Raw genomic sequence first — 18,028 nt, 5'->3', positions numbered from 1 at the left:
CTATGCCCCGCACCCATAGGCGTGTGCAGCCCATTTTATTATTGGGTGCACAATTGGATGGGCGTGTCTATCGCCGCCTACTGGGCAAGGGCTTTCTGTACATTGCTTATGACCTCCCACGACAGTCGTGCTGCAGCTGAAAACTCCCTTGTCCAAACAAGGGAGTTCGGACAAGGGAGTTTTCAGCTGCAGCATGACCGTCGCTCCCACCTGCCATCGCCCCCATCGCACCCGCCAAGTGTGTGTGCACTTTCCAATGCTGCCCCCCACCACCACCAATTTCGGCTGCGGGGATCGGCAAATATGAAAGGGGTTTGGCTTTGCAGTACCGACCAACAATGAAGCCTTTAATGCATCAAGCAATAGGTTTGTTGCAATACATGATTCCTCCCTTGGCTCTCTTTCCCCTAACAGGCTGCCAGCAGCAGACAGATATATTAAAATACATTTAACATTTTGTAATGATCGAGTCCCACTTCTCCTGCATAACGTGGAGATTCAGGCACCCTTTTCCCCCTAATGTATTATCCCCTGCAGCCGATAAAGAGAGCCGTTATGTTCTCAGTCCATAGCTCTTCTTATTGGCACCTCTGCAAGGTCTCAGTGGGCATGCGTAAGATCTCGCTATTATCACGAGAGCTAGCAGCAGGGCTAGCATTGTCCCTGCAGTGGGAATAGGACAACGCTAGCCCTGGGCTGGTGAAGCGGCCAGGGCTGCTTAACAGGCGATGTAAGCTGAGGAAGCATGCCGCTAGTAAACATAAAAAAAATGTTAAGCCCTGCAGATAAGAGCGTTAATATATATGCATAATACGCACTTAACTCTGGTTAATACATCTACCCCTCAGTGACTGTTGCAGCAGACCCTGCCCACCACAGTAAAATCAGATTTATCACATTTACTGTATTTACTTTACTAATTTATTACTTTTTCCCCCCACTTTTTTCTTAACAATTCAGCCTTCTTTCCCCTTAGGAGGAACACTGGCTGTAGGTGGCTGGACTGATCGACGTGAGCGGAACATAGCTGCATACCCTCCTGCATTCTGCAGGAGACTCCCTGAAATAACAGCAATCTCCCTCTCTCCCTCATTAGTCTAGCAATCTCCCTCATTTCACCTAGCCCACATTACACTGTTACATTTTTGGGGAAAAAAGGAATGAGAGATAGATACATTTACATTGAATCATCAGCACCATTTCCCAGCACTTTAGCAAGTATACAGTAGTAGCTCTTACAAACTGCTTTGAGGCTCATCTAAATTTGGATATAAGTCATTTAAAAGATTCCTCTCAGATGTAGCAGTACACACCCACGCTTGTAGGTGCCACGTTCACAATCTCTTTTCACAATCTTTCCATATATGGAACTAGACACGCCCTTTGAGTGGAGCATGACACGCCCCCTCAATAGTTGGTTTAAAAAAAAGTTATATTTCCTTTACAGTAGGACTACAGGTCCCATCAAGCCTGCCCCACATGCTGGTACCAAAGGTATCATTAGGCCCAATGGTACCTATAGCCCCTCTATAGCCCCCCCTTATAAAAATAAAAGTATTAACTACTGTGTATGGCACGGCTTTTGTCCGTGCAGTGTTTCGCCACCTGTCGTCAGCCAGAGCGTGTGAAACCGGCCTATGGCAGGGTTACAAGAGGGTTAGCCTACGCTTTCACATTTCAATTGCAGGTTGGACCCGGAATCTTGATCCCAGGCCAGACCCAGGTCCAACATTTTCCCATTTAACCCGGTTCGCCCATTATACATAGGTTTAACCCAACTTATAACCTGGGTCGAATTGCCAGTTGCTCAACCCGGGTTACTAGGTTGGGTGCTAACGCACCTCGACACCGTAGACAAGGCATTAACCCGGCAATAACCCGTTTTTTTCTGCCATGTGAAATGGGTATAAGTGTGGATGGGGATAGTTGGTAACATTTTTGAAACAAGTGAATAGATGTAAAATGGAGCAGTTTTGTGGCTGGCCATGTAATTTATTATTTAGTAACAGTTTCTTATATAGCGCAGCATATTCCGTTGCGCTTTACAAAAGGAGACAGTATTACCACAAACAGTGTATTTACAGACAGTCAAAAGGTAGGAGGGCCCTGCTCGCGAGCTTACAATCTATAGGGAAATAGGCATTGATACATAAGGATAGATACTGTATTCTTTATTGCATCGATTCCACCAGAATGCAAGGTTCTATGACTGGTTCTGGAATTTGATAAGCTTGCCTGAAGAAATTAGTTTTTAGGGAACGCTTATAGGTTTGGAGTCTGGAGGAGAGTCTTATTGTGGTTGAGAGGGCATTCCACAGAGTGGGTGCAGCCCGAAGAAAGTCCTGCAGTCGGGAATGGGAGCGGGTAATGAGTGTGGATGAGAGACGCAGATCTTGGGAGGAGCGTAGAGGTTGGGTTGGAAGATATTTTGACATAAGAGATGATATGTATGCTGGTGTAGTTTGGGTTATGGCTTTGTGTGTAACTAATAGAAATGAAATATGTGCCCTGTAAAATCTTTAGAAAACACTTAACATTTTGCAACTTAATGTATTTTTTTAAATCGTAAATACTTCTGGATAAAGGAAATTCCCATAACATTGCGTAAATACAGAAATAGCGTAATGTGCAGTAAATACAGCAAGCATCAGACAACGTAACAAGCCATAGACAATATCACCTCAGGGGCCAAAGCTTATTATACAGTAACTTATACAGGGCAGGCCAGCCAGGGAGGTGTAGACACAGTTATACAGGGCAGGCCAGCCAGGGAGGTGTAGACACAGTTATACAGGGCAGGCCGGCCAAGGAGGTATAGCCACAGTTATACAGCGCAGGCTGGCCAGGGAGGTATAGCCACAGTTATACAGGACAGATCGGCCAGGGGAGCATAGCCACAGTTATACAGTTATACAGGGCAGGCCGGCCAGAGAGGTATACCCACAGTTATACAGGACAGATCGGCCAGGGGAGCTAGCCACAGTTATACAGTTATACAGGGCAGGCCAGCCAGGGAGGAATAGCCACAGTTATACAGGACAGATCGGCCAGGGGAGCATAGCCACAGTTATACAGTTATACAGGGCAGGCCGGCCAGGGAGGTATAGCCACAGTTATACAGGACAGATAGGCCAGGGGAGCATAGCCAGAGTTACAGATGGAGTGGGAGACATCTTTGGCCGGCGCTCGCCAGATCCCTTGCATTGGCGAGCGCCGGCGATAGAGACTGGGACGCGTGTGCGTCTCACACGCACGTGCGTCCCAGTTTCCCGTCGGCGGGTGGACGGGAACCCTGTCCGTCTCCGCTTCAGGGAGATGGACAGGGTTAGGGGGGGTGCGGCAACGCGGCGAGGACCCGGGCTGCGGGGACCCAGGGGGAGCCCTGTTGTAAGGGGACGTGCGCGCGCATCCCCTTACGGCGGCTTGCGGGGGATGGCAGATGGCGACTCTTCCGCCATCCCCTGCAAAGATGTCTCCCGCTCCAACTGTATAGAGGGCAGGCCGGCCAGGCAGATATAGCCAGAGTTATACAGGGCAGGCCGGCCAGGGAGGTATAGACAGAGTTATACAGTTATACAGGGCAGGCTGGCCAGGGAGGTATAGACACAGTTATACAGGGCAGGCCGGCCGGGGGAGCATAGCCACAGTTATACAGGGCAGATCGGCCAGGGTGGTATAGACACAGTTATACAGGGCAGATTGGCCAGGGAGGTATAGCCACAGTTATACAGGGCAGATCGGCCAGGGAGGTATAGACACAGTTATACAGGGCAGGCCGGCCAAGGAGGTATAGCCACAGTTATACAGGGCAGGCCGGCCAGGAATGTATAGACACAGTTATACAGGGCAGATCGGCCAGGGAGGTATAGACACAGTTATACAGGGCAGATTGGCCAGGGAGGTATAGACACAGTTATACAGGGCAGGCCAGGCAGGTATAGACACAGTTATATAGGGCAGATCAGCCAGGGGAGCATAGCCAGAGTTATACAGGGCAGGCCAGCCAAGGAGGTATAGACACAGTTATACAGGGCAGGCCGGCCAAGGAGGTATAGCCACAGTTATACAGGGCAGATCGGCCAGGGTGATGTAGCCATAGTTATACAAGTCAGGCCGGCCAGGGAGGTATAGCCACAGTTATACAGTTATACAGGTCAGGCCGGCCAGGGAGGTATAGCCACAGTTATACAGTTATACAGCGCAGGCCGGCCAGGGAGGTATAGCCACAGTTATACAGTTATACAGCGCAGGCCGGCCAGGGAGGTATAGCCACAGTTATACAGCGCAGGCTGGCCAGGGAGGTATAGCCACTCTTCATATTAACATAAAAGTCAATTTTAAGCATTTTCCAAATAATGATCAATATTTAATGAACGTATGATTACCGGATTTAAGGTTGATATGCATTATGTGGTAACGGTCAATAGGTCAGCATAATGATAATGGTCGAAACAGCATATGACCGACATCAGTTTTTAAAAACATTTTTTTTACCCTTTTCATACTTTACCATCCATGTGAACTACAATTTAGAATGGTAGCATGAAGAGAAGATAAAAATTTTGATACCCAAAAACCTACATAGCCCTAATGTCAACCTACATAGCCCTCATGTCAACCTACATAGCCCTCATGTCAACCTATTTTCCAAATATCACTTTTTTTATATAAGCAGTAGGAGCCGGGACCCGCAAGACAGATGCGGCAGGAGGTACTGGCCACACAGGGGTGTGTGTGTGTGTGTGTTAACCCAATGGGGGCGGGGGGTAGTGGTTAACACTACTGGGGCGGTTTGTTAACCCTATGGGCAGGGGGCGCATAATTAATAGTTACACTACCGGATCTAGACACTGTTAACACCAGGACTGGCTAAACCGGTCCTCAAGATCTATCAACAGTCCATGTTTTCCACATCACCTAGCTGGTGCACAGCTGTAGTCATTACTAACCAATCAGCATCTGCTTATTAAGCCCCTTCTAGAAGATAATAGACAGAATCTGATTGGTTACCCATAGCAACATCCCAATTATTAGTAGAACTCCCATCTTAGTCAATAAACCCCTTTGTGCACTCCAGCTGCTGGAAGGCTATGTCTTGTGTTGTCAGATTAACTGCAAGATTGAGCACAGGCTCCCCCATCCTGCAGTTTCCCTTCAAGGCTTTGGGCTCTCCAACGACTCCAGGGTCCTGTACCCCAATACAGCATAACTATCCCTTGTTTGTTGTTCCCATAATTGAAGTAGAGATTCTCACCCTTAACCCCAAGCAAAGTCTCATTAGTGCACACCCAGCTCAGGGACTTTTTAGTGTCACAGGCAAAGAGCCTCAATGGTTTCTGCGACAGAAGCTTCCCCTCCAACCCCACACACAGCCCCTCCTTTGTGCTCATGAGCCGGCCCCCTGGGAGCCAACGGAAGAACTGGGAATAAGAAATTGATGAGCAACTGGAGGCTGTAAGTTCTGAGGGAGAAGAGGAGGATGACGGGCGTACCTCTGCACACTTATTGTGTTCCTCATTAAATAGGAGGAAGGAACCTGTAAAGATGAAATTAAGCAGGTATTTGGTCAAAAGAATCATAGTTGTACAGTCATATATAGTAGCATTATTGTTAGAAGTAATTTGTTGTATACCCAAATATGAAAATGTCCTCTGCTTTTCTCTTAATGATGCTAATTCCACTCTCTCAGCAGTATCTGCAGAGAACACAGAGCTATTATATTGCCATATACACAGAAACGCACAGAAATAATAACAGAAGTGCATCAACTTATAATAATCACCATACAAGACTTCAGAGTTATTTTACTGCTGAGAGTACTGCTATTATCTTATCTACTATGTTCTCCAGACAGGAGTGGTGTTGGTGGGCTGTGCTTAGCTAGCAGAGAGTGCTTTTTACCAAGGGCAATCGTCATTACATCCTTGCCAAGCTGTCAAAAATAATTAGTGTGGGGAATGGGGTCTCACATTGATAGGTTGATGGGTTGCTATATTCAATGGGTAATTAGTATGCTTAATAGTACAAGGCTCTGACCAGGGGTGCTTGACGGCTGCTGCTATCCAGGACACAAGGCCAAAGGAGGGGGGGGGGGGGGGGGGCTGTATCTGGATTATAGTCAAAATGTCAACAATATATGTCAACATGCATTAGGTTGACAGGTACAAAGGGGGATATTTACCAATCATATTCTACTTATTTATTTATCACCTTCTAGAAGATAATACATCCAATCTGATTGGTTGTTATGGGCAACATCCCATCTTCAAGAGAACTCTCATCTTAGTAAATTTAGCCCAAGTCAACAGCTAAAAGGTTGATAGGTACAAAAGGCTGACATGGCCCACGGGGGTATACGTTCTTACTGATGGTGGTCACATATTAATAAACATACACAATTTGATCCAAAACACTGAAAAAACATGTGTTGACCATTTTCATTTTGACCTTTTATACCTGTTGACCTTACCCACTGTCAACTTATCAACTGTTGGCCTTTTGTACCTTTGGACCTTACCCACTGTCAATTTATCAACTGTTGACCTTTGTACCTGTTGACCTTAACCACTGGCTACCTAACATCGGTTGACATTTTGCACTTGTTACTCAAATGCATGTAGACCATTTAGTGTTGACCTGAAGACTGTAGATCTTGGGGGGTGGCACCATTGCTACATAGTTACATACTGTAGTATTTAAGGCTGAATAAAGACTCATATCCATCCAGTTCAACCTTGGTGTATTAGCTTCATCCCTTGTTATATGTAGTGTACTGATATATTTGAGGACAGTTTATGATTATTGCTTGTACCCCTGGATGTTTTTATCCAATAGATGTTTGTCCAACCTTAATTTAAACGTATTTATTGTGTCTGCCGACACCACCTCACCAGGAAGAGAGTTCCATAGTTTGGCTTCTTTCCTCTAATCTAAACTGTCCTTGTGTACTTGAGTCCTTCCTTACAGTAAAAAGGGCGTCTGACAGTTCCTTATATTGGCCCCTGATAAATTTGTACATGATAAGCATGTCCCTCCTTAAACGTCTCTTTTCTAGCGTAAACAGTTGTAAATGGTTCAATCTATCTCCATAGCTTAAATTCTCCATTCCCTTTATTAGTTTGGTTGCTCTTCTTTGGACTTTTTCCAGTTCCATAATGCTATCCCATTGGCACCAGCATTTGCATTGCGGGGAATGTGCTACAACCTGAACAGCCCTTACTTACGTGAAAGACTCAGTGGCACCTGAGGAGATATGGCAGAACTGCTTGGGGAGGTTTATGTCTTTAGCAACCTTATACTTTTGTGTTGTTTTTTTCTTGTGTCATTTATGTGGTTTGTGACCATTATTCTCACAGCGGAGAATAATGGTAGTGCAATTATTTATTTCTGTCTGGTCAGTTACTTATATTTTGGAATATGATTTATTTTAATACATACTCTACACTAGCGCCTTTAGTGATATCTTGTATCATGCCTTTAGACGTGTTTTTTTAGTTATTACTTTTTATGTAAACATTAAAGGCAGGGGACTGTTTGGTGTATATTAACTTTTAATAATTTACTCTAGGTTGTAATTCCTATCTGGGATAAGACAAGGAGTAACTGAAGTGTGAGGTTTGGGTTTCACAGGAAAGAGAAATTTATCAAAGCTTGTATAAAAAGGAGAGAACCAATCAGATACTATCATTATACAGGCTGTTTGAATAATAACAGAAGCTGATTGGTTGGTACTTTTCCTCTGTCCACTTGATCTCTCTCCAAGCTAAATCTCATGTGGGATTTTCTTTTCTGGAGTTTTAGTCATTTTTATCCATATCTTATCATTAATACCCCTTTCACATCACACAAATTACCCAGGTCTGACCTCGGTTGTTGACTGGTCGGCCAGGGTTTCTGGCAACCCAGCATTCCGACCCGTTTCAAAAAGAAGGGTTAATCCTGGGTTAGACCTCGTTGCTGTGCAGTGTGAATGGGTAATCCAGGTCCCATGACCCAGGTCCCGTTCACACTATAAAAAGGAGGCAGCATCAACTATAAGCGTTGCCTCTTCCCTGCCCGCTGATGACATGCCTCCTATCCGCCCCGCCCCTTTTCTGATATCAGCAATCTGGAAATAAGCCAAGTCGCTGATGTCATAAAGGGGGCGGGGTGGAGCTTATTACTGGGTCACTGTGGGGGGCTCACCTGCATATTAGTCCGACCGCTGCCGGGAGGGACCCATGTCAAAATCCTGGATGCAACCCAGCATTTTTTATTTTAAAGGGGTATAAATGTTTTACACTAAGGTGACATGACACGTATATAAAAATAAGAACAAAAATGAGTCACATACAGTTTTCTACATCCTGGATGGATATTGTATATAGGCGGATATTCTGGTTCACTTGCAAAGACAAATTCACTCTCTAATGGACAAAACCATGTGCACTGCAGAGAGGGCAGATGTAACGTGCAACGAGAGTTAGATTTGGGTGATACATTGTTTCTGTGCAGGGCAGGATCGGATTAACAATGGGCCCAATGGAGCTACAGACCTTCAATCTGATACAAGGCTGGTCCATAGTGTGTTAATTGGTTCTAGAGATATTGTGGGTAAGCCGATGTTTTCATTTCTGAAATGTAATTTCATGCCTGTTCATGTTGTTTGAGGACAGATTTCTCTGGAGCCAAACGGCCCAGTTTCACGGGACCAAAATCATTCAAAGCCCACATATAAATGGGTCAGTTGGTTCTTAAAATATACCTGGTTCTTTAATGGGGGGGGGGGGGGTTTCTCACCCCCCTCACACCAGAAAATGCAGGGACTAGGCTGGTGTAAAAGGGTCCAGCCTGGGAATGTCCCTGCATGATCCTGGGACCATATTTCTGGGTAAGTCCCTGCATTTTCTGGTGTGAAAGGGGTATTATTTCAAATAGCCAAGACCTGCAGTGCTCTGAATACAGCCGGGCAGCCCCCTACTCTCTGCCCGGCTGTCAATGGCTGTAATTTCTGCTCGGTGGCTGTCCCCCAGTTACCGCGAGCATGCATTCCCAATTGGCAATGAGCACGTAATCCCACATGGCAATGAGCATGGAACCCCTGGCAATGAGCATGGAACCCCTAGCAATGAGCATGGAACCCCTAGCAATGAGCATGTAGATAAGCAGCACTTATGTAGCATAATATTTAATAGGCATTATGGTGTGTGGCTTAACATGTAATGGGCATTATGCTGTAAATTTTTAATGCACGCCTTCAACGTGCAATGCCCCTGTTTATGCAGCATAATGTGCATTATTGCTTAATCTGTTTGGTATAGTGTGTATTTTGGCTCGATCCACGTGGCAAAATGTGAATTTTGCCTTCATCTGTGTGGCATAACGTGAATTGTGACTGAGTCGGAGTGAATTTTGGCTCATTCCATGTGGCATAATGTGTAAGAGGCAAATACAGTATAAGGGGGATGCAGTTAGAATCCCGGCGTTCAAAATCCTGACACCCGTAGAGGGAGAATAAATGAGTGTGCTGAGCATAGCGAGGCACCGGGCCCGCATGCGTGGTGAGCGCACCAAGCCCGCAAGAAGGGGTGATCCACGCCCCCTCCTTGTCGGGATTTCGGCGGTCGGGATTTTGAACGCCGGGATTCCAACTGCCGGGATTTAGTACCAATCCCGTATAAGGGGTTACTATTGTGTTGCATGATTTCTATAAAGGGTATATGGTGTGGTAAACTTAGGTGACCACATAAAAGGTGCTGAAATGTTGTCTACCAAGTTTTGGCTTTCCGTATTTGGTACTTGTTTCCTAGCACGGAGCCCATCGCATACCATCGCATGCCTTAATTAGTGGTATGCGATGGTATGTGATGGGACCCGATTTTGGGGTCCTAAGACCAGCACTGTACAATTTTAAAATGGCATGTGATGCAATCGATGCGATCAAAACGATGATTTAATTGTACATGCACCCTGATGGGTGATTAGTATGTTATATGCACCCCCATCGTTAACGCCACCGCCACTATTAATGCCAACCCGAAGCGTGGGGAGCGCAGCGAGGGGCGGCGGTACACGTCCTCCGACCTTTTCATACCCCCACTATCCACGTCGGCGTGGAGTGCCGGGCAAGGGAGGGAGGGGGGATCCGCCGAGACCCGATGGGACCCACTGACTCACCGCAAAGGATAACTCTTAATGCAAGAGCTGTCCTTTGCCATAATTATCGCATATGTTAGAGCGTATGCGATAATTATGTATGCGATGAGCGGCAAAGGAGGGCAGAGCTGGCCTGCGGATGTTTGAACATGTCCCGCCCTATGATCATGAGATAGGGGGAGTGTTCTAAAGCTATATTTGAATACAATTGTGGACACACTGTTAGAGGTTTTTATCGGTATTGTTGACTGTTACGATACATTATTTTCAATGATTAATTAACAGTATGTAGGTACATGGATCTGAGGAAAAGGGGGATGTTTAGGAGGTGGTTGCACCCCTTTGAGAATTGTAAGATCAAAAAGAAATACTTTTAGATTTCATACAGGGGGGCATTATCTCTTATATATTTAGCCAGATCTGTCACTCAACCCCTGTGGAGAACGTTCCTGTGTAGAACAGTTTCACTTTCATGTGTCTGACGTTCCACCCCCTTGACATCACCTCCCCCCGCCCAGCCAGGGCTACAGTACACGCCCACCATCCACCATTACTCCACAGCCACCATCCACCATTACTCCTGCACATCCCTACCCTCCGCGGGACCCCCCCTGACCCCCCCTCCCGCGAATCGCGGGACCCCCGCGACCCCCCCCTCCCGCGAAACGCGGGACCCCCGCGACCCCCCTCCCGCGATTCGCGGGACCCCCGCGACCCCCCCTCCCGCGATTTGCGGAACCCCCGTGACCCCCCCTCCCGCCATTCGCAGGACCCCGCACCCCCCCTCCCGCGATTCGCGGGACCCCCGCTTTCCACCCTCCCGCAAGTCGCGGGACCCCCGCGACCCCCCCTCCCGTGATTCGCGGGACCCCAGCGAACCCCCCCTCCCGCGATTCGCGGGACCCCCGCGACCCCCCTCCCGCGATTCGCGGGACCCCCGCGACCACCCCGGTATCCGGACTATTGTTAGACAGCACTTACATCGACAGCCATTACATCGACACCATTAGTTCGACACCTCAATAGGTCGACATGGTTTTAGGTCGACATACCATTAGGTCGACATGTCATTATGTCGACAGCTCATTAGGTCGACATGTTTTTAGGTCGACACTGCCATTAGGTCGACAGTGTCTATGTCGACAGTCAAAATGTCGACATGGGTTTTTTCACTGTTTATTGAGCCGACATGTGCCAACAGGCGGTATTTCATGCCCTACTATCCACTAGGGCGTGGTGGGAGAATAAAATAGTGTGCCGAGCGCAGCGAGGCACCGTGCCGGAAGCATAGCGAGCGGCTGCGGTACACTTCAAACTGTGCCCATGTCGACTGTGTCGACATTTCGGCCAAAAAACAGTGAAAAAACCCATGTCGACCTTTTGACTGTCGACATAGACTCTGTCGACCTAATGGCAGTGTCGACCTAAAAACATGTCGACCTAATGAGCTGTCGACCTAATGGTATGTCGACGTAAAACCATGTCGACCTATTGAGCTGTCGAACTAATGGTGTCGATGTAATGGCTGTCGATAAGTGCTGTCTAATATCCGTCCCAGACCCGACCACCCCCTCCCGCGATTCGCTGGACCTCCGCGACCACCCCCTCCCGCGAAACGCGGGACCCCCTCGACCCACCCGCAAATCGCGGGACCCCAGCGACCCCTCCCTCCCGCGATTCGCAGGACCTCTGCATCCTCCCCTCCCGCGATTCGCGGGACCCCTGCGACCCCCCCTCCCGGCATTAAAAGGGCCCCCCGCGACCCCCCCTCCCGCGATTCACGGCACCCCCCCCCCTACTGTGATTTGCGACCCCCCTCCCGCAATTCGCGCCGCCCCCTCCCGCGATTCACGGAACCCCCCTCCCGCGATTTGCGGGCCCCCTCGGCACTTCTCGCGATTTGCGACCGCCCCCTAATTCACACATTCGGGGACCCCACCTCCCGCGATTCATGCCCCCCTCACGCAATTCACGGCACCCCCCCCACCCCCCTTCCTGCGATTCGCAACCCCTCACGACCCCCCCTCCCGCGATTCACGAAACCCCCCGTAGCACCCCCATCCCGCGATTTGCGGGCCCCCTCGGCACCTCTCGCGATTTGCGACCGCCCCGTAATTCACACATTCGGGGACCCCCCCTCCCGCGATTCATGCCCCCCTCACGCAATTCACGGCACCCCCCATACCCCCCTTCCTGCGATTCGGAACCCCCCACGACCCCCCCTCCCGCGATTCATGCCCCCTCCCGCGATTCACGGACCCCCGCACCACCCCCCTGCGCCCACCCTCCCTTGATTCATGCCCCCCTCATGCAATTCACGGCAACCCCCTACACCCCCCCTCCTGCGATTCGCAGCCCCCCCACGACCCCCGCCTCCTGCGATTCATGACCCCTCCCGTGATTCACGGACCCCCGCACCACCCTCCCTTGACTCACGGCACCCCACGCGCCCCTCCCGCAATTCACGGACCTCCGCAACCCCCCCTCCCGCAATTCACTAACCCCGACAACCCCCCTCCCGCAATTTGCGGACCCCCCTTCCCACGATTCAAGCCCCCCCGCGCCCCCGCCCACGATTTGCGGACCCCCGCCCCCTCCCGCTAACCGCGGATCCCCACACACCACCCCCCCTCCCGCAATTTGCAGACCCCCCAGACCCCCTTCCGGCAATTCCACCCCCCAGCGGACCACCGCGGCCCCCGCTCCCGCATTTCACGTACCCCCGTGACAATGGGGGATCCTGTACCACCACAAGCAGGTACCGCCCCTAGGTGGGAAATCCGGCCCTGGCTGCCGCACTGCAGGTTTCCCCACTGCCCTCTGCACCAGCGCCACAACTTTTATCAATGTCTTGCCCACATACCACTATTATACAGCCTCCTGCTCTCATGCACGCTCACTCCCTCCCAGTGGGAGGAGACGCTCACCCACTGCCGGGAGCTGCATACTGTCCCCCACCCTCCTCCAGTTCTAGGGATGCCCATCGACCATCAATGATTTTCAAATAATCGATGGTTTATGGCCGATGTTGAATACTTTTGCCATCAATGTGGGAGGACACTGCCCTGCCTCCTGCTCTCCTGCCCCGTAACTTCCGCCAGTGGAGACCCGCTCACCCTGTGTTGCCCACATTCCCCTATCATGCTTTACCGCCCAGCCTCCTGCTCTCATGCACCCTAACTCCCACCCAGTCGGAGGAGACACTGACTCCTGTATTTCTGTGCTGCCACGCTGGACCCTCACCCACTGGCAGAAGCTGCACAGTGTCCACCACCCTCTTTAGTCCCCCGTTTGCCCACACACCCCTATCACTACCCAGCTTCCTGCTCTCCTGAACCGTAACTTCCACCACTGGGTAATTGCTGACGCTGTGTTGCCCACATACCCCTATCATGCCTCATATCCCAGCCTCCTGCTCTCATGCACCCTAACTCCCACCCAGTAGGAGGAGACACTGACTCAGGGCCACCGTCCGGTACTCCTGTGCTGCCACGCTGGACCCTCACCCACTGCCAGAAGCTGCAATACAGGCATCTTTCATACAATTCTAACCATATTTCTCACAATACAAATGTTCACAAATTAAGGGGCGTAGCCCCTTACGCCGATGTGAAGAGCGCCCGTTGGGCGCGATGAATCACCTAGTAATGAATAAGTTTAATAAGTAAAATCATGTTGTGATCCTGAGATAGTGATAATCCAATATCATTATTCAACTCCGATGCCAACCATAATGTGGTCAAGATGAAATGAATAGTATGTAAATACATAAATCTGAAGAAAAGGGGGAATGTATGGAAGATGATTAGATCTTTATGAGAATTATAAGGTCAAAAGGTCTTCTATTGTTTTAATATTGCAGAATATTTAAAAGTAAACAATAATAAAAGTTAATTTTTAATGATTTTCTTTCTTAGTGCACCTATTACAGACATTCTTCCTGTCTCTTTCGATATAATTCCTATAGCAGTTAACACACTAATATTTATAAAAATAATTATTAACATACCTAAATGTGTTACATTTTGCTTTTCTTCTCTCAGTGATGCTAATTCCATTCTAGCCTCAGAATCTGCAGGAAAAATATAGGCAATTACTTCCCTAATAAAGGAGAAATTGGGTCTGATTCTGAGCCAGACAAATCTCCGTTAGATCGGTCTTGCTGTGAATTTGAACATTTCTGCACAGTAACAATGTGAGAGCACGGAACCGCTAGGACTTGTGGGGGTGTCTAATAAGCTTGGTGGGATTCTGACTTATGCATACAGGGAAGGGAAGGTTTCAGCGGGTGTCATAAGATCAATGGGAGTCATGGTTTTGCACTTGCAAATGCATAAACCCACCAGATCAGCCCCATGGATTGGGCATTGGGGGCCATTAGCATAGGCTTCCGAGGATGCCCTCACCTACTGTATAGTTACTTTCTGTGACTTTTTTTTCTCAGGATTCCCGGAACACCTGGGATTGAGTTTGTAATGTAATTACGAACTGTAATCCTCCCTTCCCCCACCCATTGGTGGCTGGCAGGATATGAGCGGTGTGGTGGTCAGGAGCTGGGTGGAAGGCAGGAGCTGAGCAGTGTGGTGGTCAGGAGCCGGGTGGCAGGCAGGAGCTGAGCAGTGTGGTGGTCAGGAGCCGGGTGGCAGGCAGAAGCTGAGCGGTGTGGTGGTCAGGAGCCTGGTGGCGGTGCGGCGGGCAGGAGCTGGGTGGTGGTGAGGTGGGCAGGAGCCGGGTTGTGGGAAGGGAAGGAGCCGGGCAGTGCAGAGGGTGCAGGGCAGTGTCTCAGCAGGTGCTCAGTGCTGCCCGGAATTAGATTTGCGCATGCTCATGCTAATCACAGAATCCCAGGATTGGATACTGCAATACAGGGATTCAAATCCCAGTGTTTTTAGGGCCAAATGCCAGGATCCCGCTGATCCCGAGATTGGCCATCCTAGTCCCATAGTGTTAAAGACCGCACCATAGATACAGCAGGCCCTGGTTTATGTACTCATACTAGCATTGTGTCATTTTACAGCAATAACCTCTGCTTTGGTCAGTGATGCCTATCTCTGGTAACATAAGGATTTATACTCACATTTGGACATAAAAAAGCACAAGATGCTCAGAATGATGATCAGCACTAGGCCAAAGACAGCAACCAACACTCGGTGCCTCTGATTGCAGCCTATGAGAAGACATTATTGTTATTGATGATATTATTATTATTATTATTATTATTATTATTAATAATAATCAATAGACTTATATGATTGGGCGACCATACCCCAGCCCACCCATCTCCCTGCCAGCCATACCCCCTAATCACTGAACAGGCTGCCCCCTCCAGGAGGAGAGGGCAGCAAAGTCCCCAGAGGTGCCCTGCTGTCTGCCTGATCCGGACACCCTGCGTTCATCTAGCTCCCACCACTTTACCTCACACAAATGCTGACTACCTGCCACTCACTTTTCTAATGGGCAGTACGGATGGTGTAATGGTTAGCATTATTGCCTCACATCACTGAGGTCATGGGTTCGATTTCCACCATGGCTCTAACTGTGCAGAGTTTGTATATTCTCCCCGTGCTTGCGTGGCTTTCCTCCGAGTACTCCGGTTTCCTCCCACAATCCAAAAATATACTGGTAGGCTAATTGGCTCCCAACAAATTAACCCTAGAATGTCTGCATGTGCGTGTACATGTGGTAGGGAATATAGATTGTAAGCTCCACTGGGGCAGGGAATGATGTGAATGTTCAAATAGTCTCTGTAAAGCACTCCGGAATATGTGTGCGCTACAGTATATAAGAAACTGTTAATAAATAAAATAAAATAATAATGTTGACCGTGTCAACATCTTTAATGTCAACAGTTTGCCTATCAACCTAATGCCTGTGTGGACATCCTGAATGTCGTCCTTTAATACTACGCCCATATACCTAAACACACTGAACAATAGCATTATATACAAACACAATAAACAAGAATGAAAGGACAGTTGTACTTCTGTTTGGTGGTCCTTGGGGCCAGTGAAGCGTTGTCTCATCCCCACTGCTCACAGTTGAAGATAATCTCCAGAGTCTTTCTGGACTTGGCTTGTCGCTGCCCCGCACCGGCTCATATAAACTCTCATCCTGCAGATATATGTTACTCTGGTCTGGGGAAGCAGGAAGGTCACAGGAAGCTGTATAATGACTCTGTACCTGTCATAAAACACTAACTACAAAAATACTTGTACAGTACATACTGTAGGTTGCAGGCATACATGAAATCTGGACCGGATATTAAGGCTATTTTATTCCATCACACTCAGTACTCAGTTGATCAGGGCAGTAGAGAGCCTGGCTGGGCCCAGGTACATTTAAGAGGAGTGGCGCTTGCACGGAGGGGGGGTGATGGAGGCAGACAGGGGGCGCATTTGAACACTCTGTGTTTCCTGGGCATACCCACGAAAACGCTGGTTGCACCCAGGAAAATGCTACGTGTCCCCATGCAAATGTAGGCAGACACCTGACTTCTGGGGGCGCCCAGCTCTCGGACCAGACACCGCAAGTCTAAATCAGCAGCGACCATTAAATGATTTCGTGCCCGCATGCTACTCTGCGGATGGATGTTTATGCACTGCGAATGCATAAACATCCATTCGCAGTGCGGTGGGGAAATTAGCTGTGCGGTAGAGGACGGGCATTTAGAAGCCAAGCAGACAGCGTTACATACCGCTGCTTAGTGAGTCAACCAGAATCAGGCCCATAGAGTGAGACTATAATAGTGTGCCAGTGTCCACGTCGTCTCATGTCGTCATAGCCACCAAAAAAAACATGGAAAACTCAAGTGACCACCGACCACGCTCCCGCCAATCTAACCCTTGTGTCTAACTTTCCTTACTGTAGATCTAGACAAGGACGACTATCTTTAGGCTGGATGGGTTCGACTAAGGTGTCGATCCGCTATACCAGTGGTTCTTAACCTCGGTCCTCAGGGACCGCCAACGGTGCACTTTTTGCAGGTCACCTCACAGATACACAGGTGCGCTAATTACTCACTGGCACGTTTTAAAAGATCACAGGTGAAGCTAATTATTTCACCTGTGATGCTGTGTGGAGACCTGGAGTTGAGAACCACTGCGCTATACCATAGTTGTCAAAATTGGCTGGAAGAATTACCCTGTGTGTATACGGCTTATCAGATATATCATTGCAGCAATGGAGTACAAATAGCCCCTCCAACATTATCCCTGTGTCCCAGGTTCTTCCCACAATCCCAAAAAATATAAATGGCTCCTGACAAAAATGATCCCTCATGTAGATGTGTGTTTTTGTTTATGTGGTGGGGAATATAGATTGTAAGCTCCGCAGAGCAGAGATTGATGTGAATATTCAAATATCTCTGTAAGTGCTGCAGAATATATAAATAACTGATAATTAGTAGTCAAACTGCATAATTACCTGACAGGCTTCTCTTCAGGGAGAGGTCAGCAGGCCGAGCTGGGACAATGTAATCATCCACATTGCCATACATGTTACAGCACCGACAGTGGACATAGCAATGTGAGGGAGAGTTTAGCACAGGAAGATTACATGGCGTACAACAAGTAACATGTAAGGGCAGTGTAACCCGCAGGCAGTGTGTAACAGGTTTGTGTCATTGATAAGGTGCAGAGGAAGAGATGGGGAAATGAGCAGTAGCAGATTAGAAGACATTGTCAGTCAGAGAACCAGGAAAGATGGCACGCACTGTTATATATATATATAGAACTGCAACTATTACTACTATTACATCCATTTAGTATAGTGCTGAGTATGTGGTCCAGTCAGGGGAGAAGCAGTGTCCCTCCTCTCACCTCATCTTGTCTCCTGAGTAGTGAAATACTGTTTATTTTTGAAGGACCAGAAAAGATCAGATGTCAACTTATAAAAC

The 18,028-nt window shown here is 48.5% G+C and overlaps 1 protein-coding gene across 1 annotated transcript; it reads right to left on the bottom strand.

Moving 5' to 3' along the window:
* Positions 1-1,986: 1,986 nt before the first annotated feature.
* LOC146072688 (uncharacterized) lies at positions 1,987-17,657 on the bottom strand. Its single transcript, XM_083179882.1, has 6 exons — positions 17,557-17,657; positions 16,116-16,268; positions 15,212-15,301; positions 14,144-14,206; positions 5,633-5,695; positions 1,987-5,536 (listed from the first exon to the last, which is right to left on the bottom strand). The coding sequence occupies exons 1-6, from the start codon at positions 17,627-17,629 to the stop codon at positions 5,109-5,111; spliced, it is 870 nt and encodes a 289-aa protein (XP_083036008.1). The 5' UTR covers positions 17,630-17,657; the 3' UTR covers positions 1,987-5,108.
* Positions 17,658-18,028: the final 371 nt, after the last annotated feature.

Source organism: Crinia signifera, chromosome 4 (genome assembly GCF_055691185.1).
Source record: "Crinia signifera chromosome 4, ASM5569118v1, whole genome shotgun sequence".
NCBI lineage: Eukaryota > Metazoa > Chordata > Amphibia > Anura > Myobatrachidae > Crinia > Crinia signifera.
Note: the sequence above shows the minus strand (reverse complement) of the source record. Positions and strands in the feature narration are given on the sequence as shown.

Coding starts and splice junctions, on each gene's coding strand:
- LOC146072688 (XM_083179882.1), bottom strand. CDS start 17,629: ATGTATGGCAATGTGGATGATTACATTGTCCCAGCTCGGCCTGCTGAC. Junction 14,207..15,211: donor GTGCTTTTTTATGTCCAAAT/GTGAGTATAAAT, acceptor TTTTTCCTGCAG/ATTCTGAGGCTAGAATGGAA. Junction 5,537..5,632: donor GAGGACATTTTCATATTTGG/GTATACAACAAA, acceptor TCATCTTTACAG/GTTCCTTCCTCCTATTTAAT.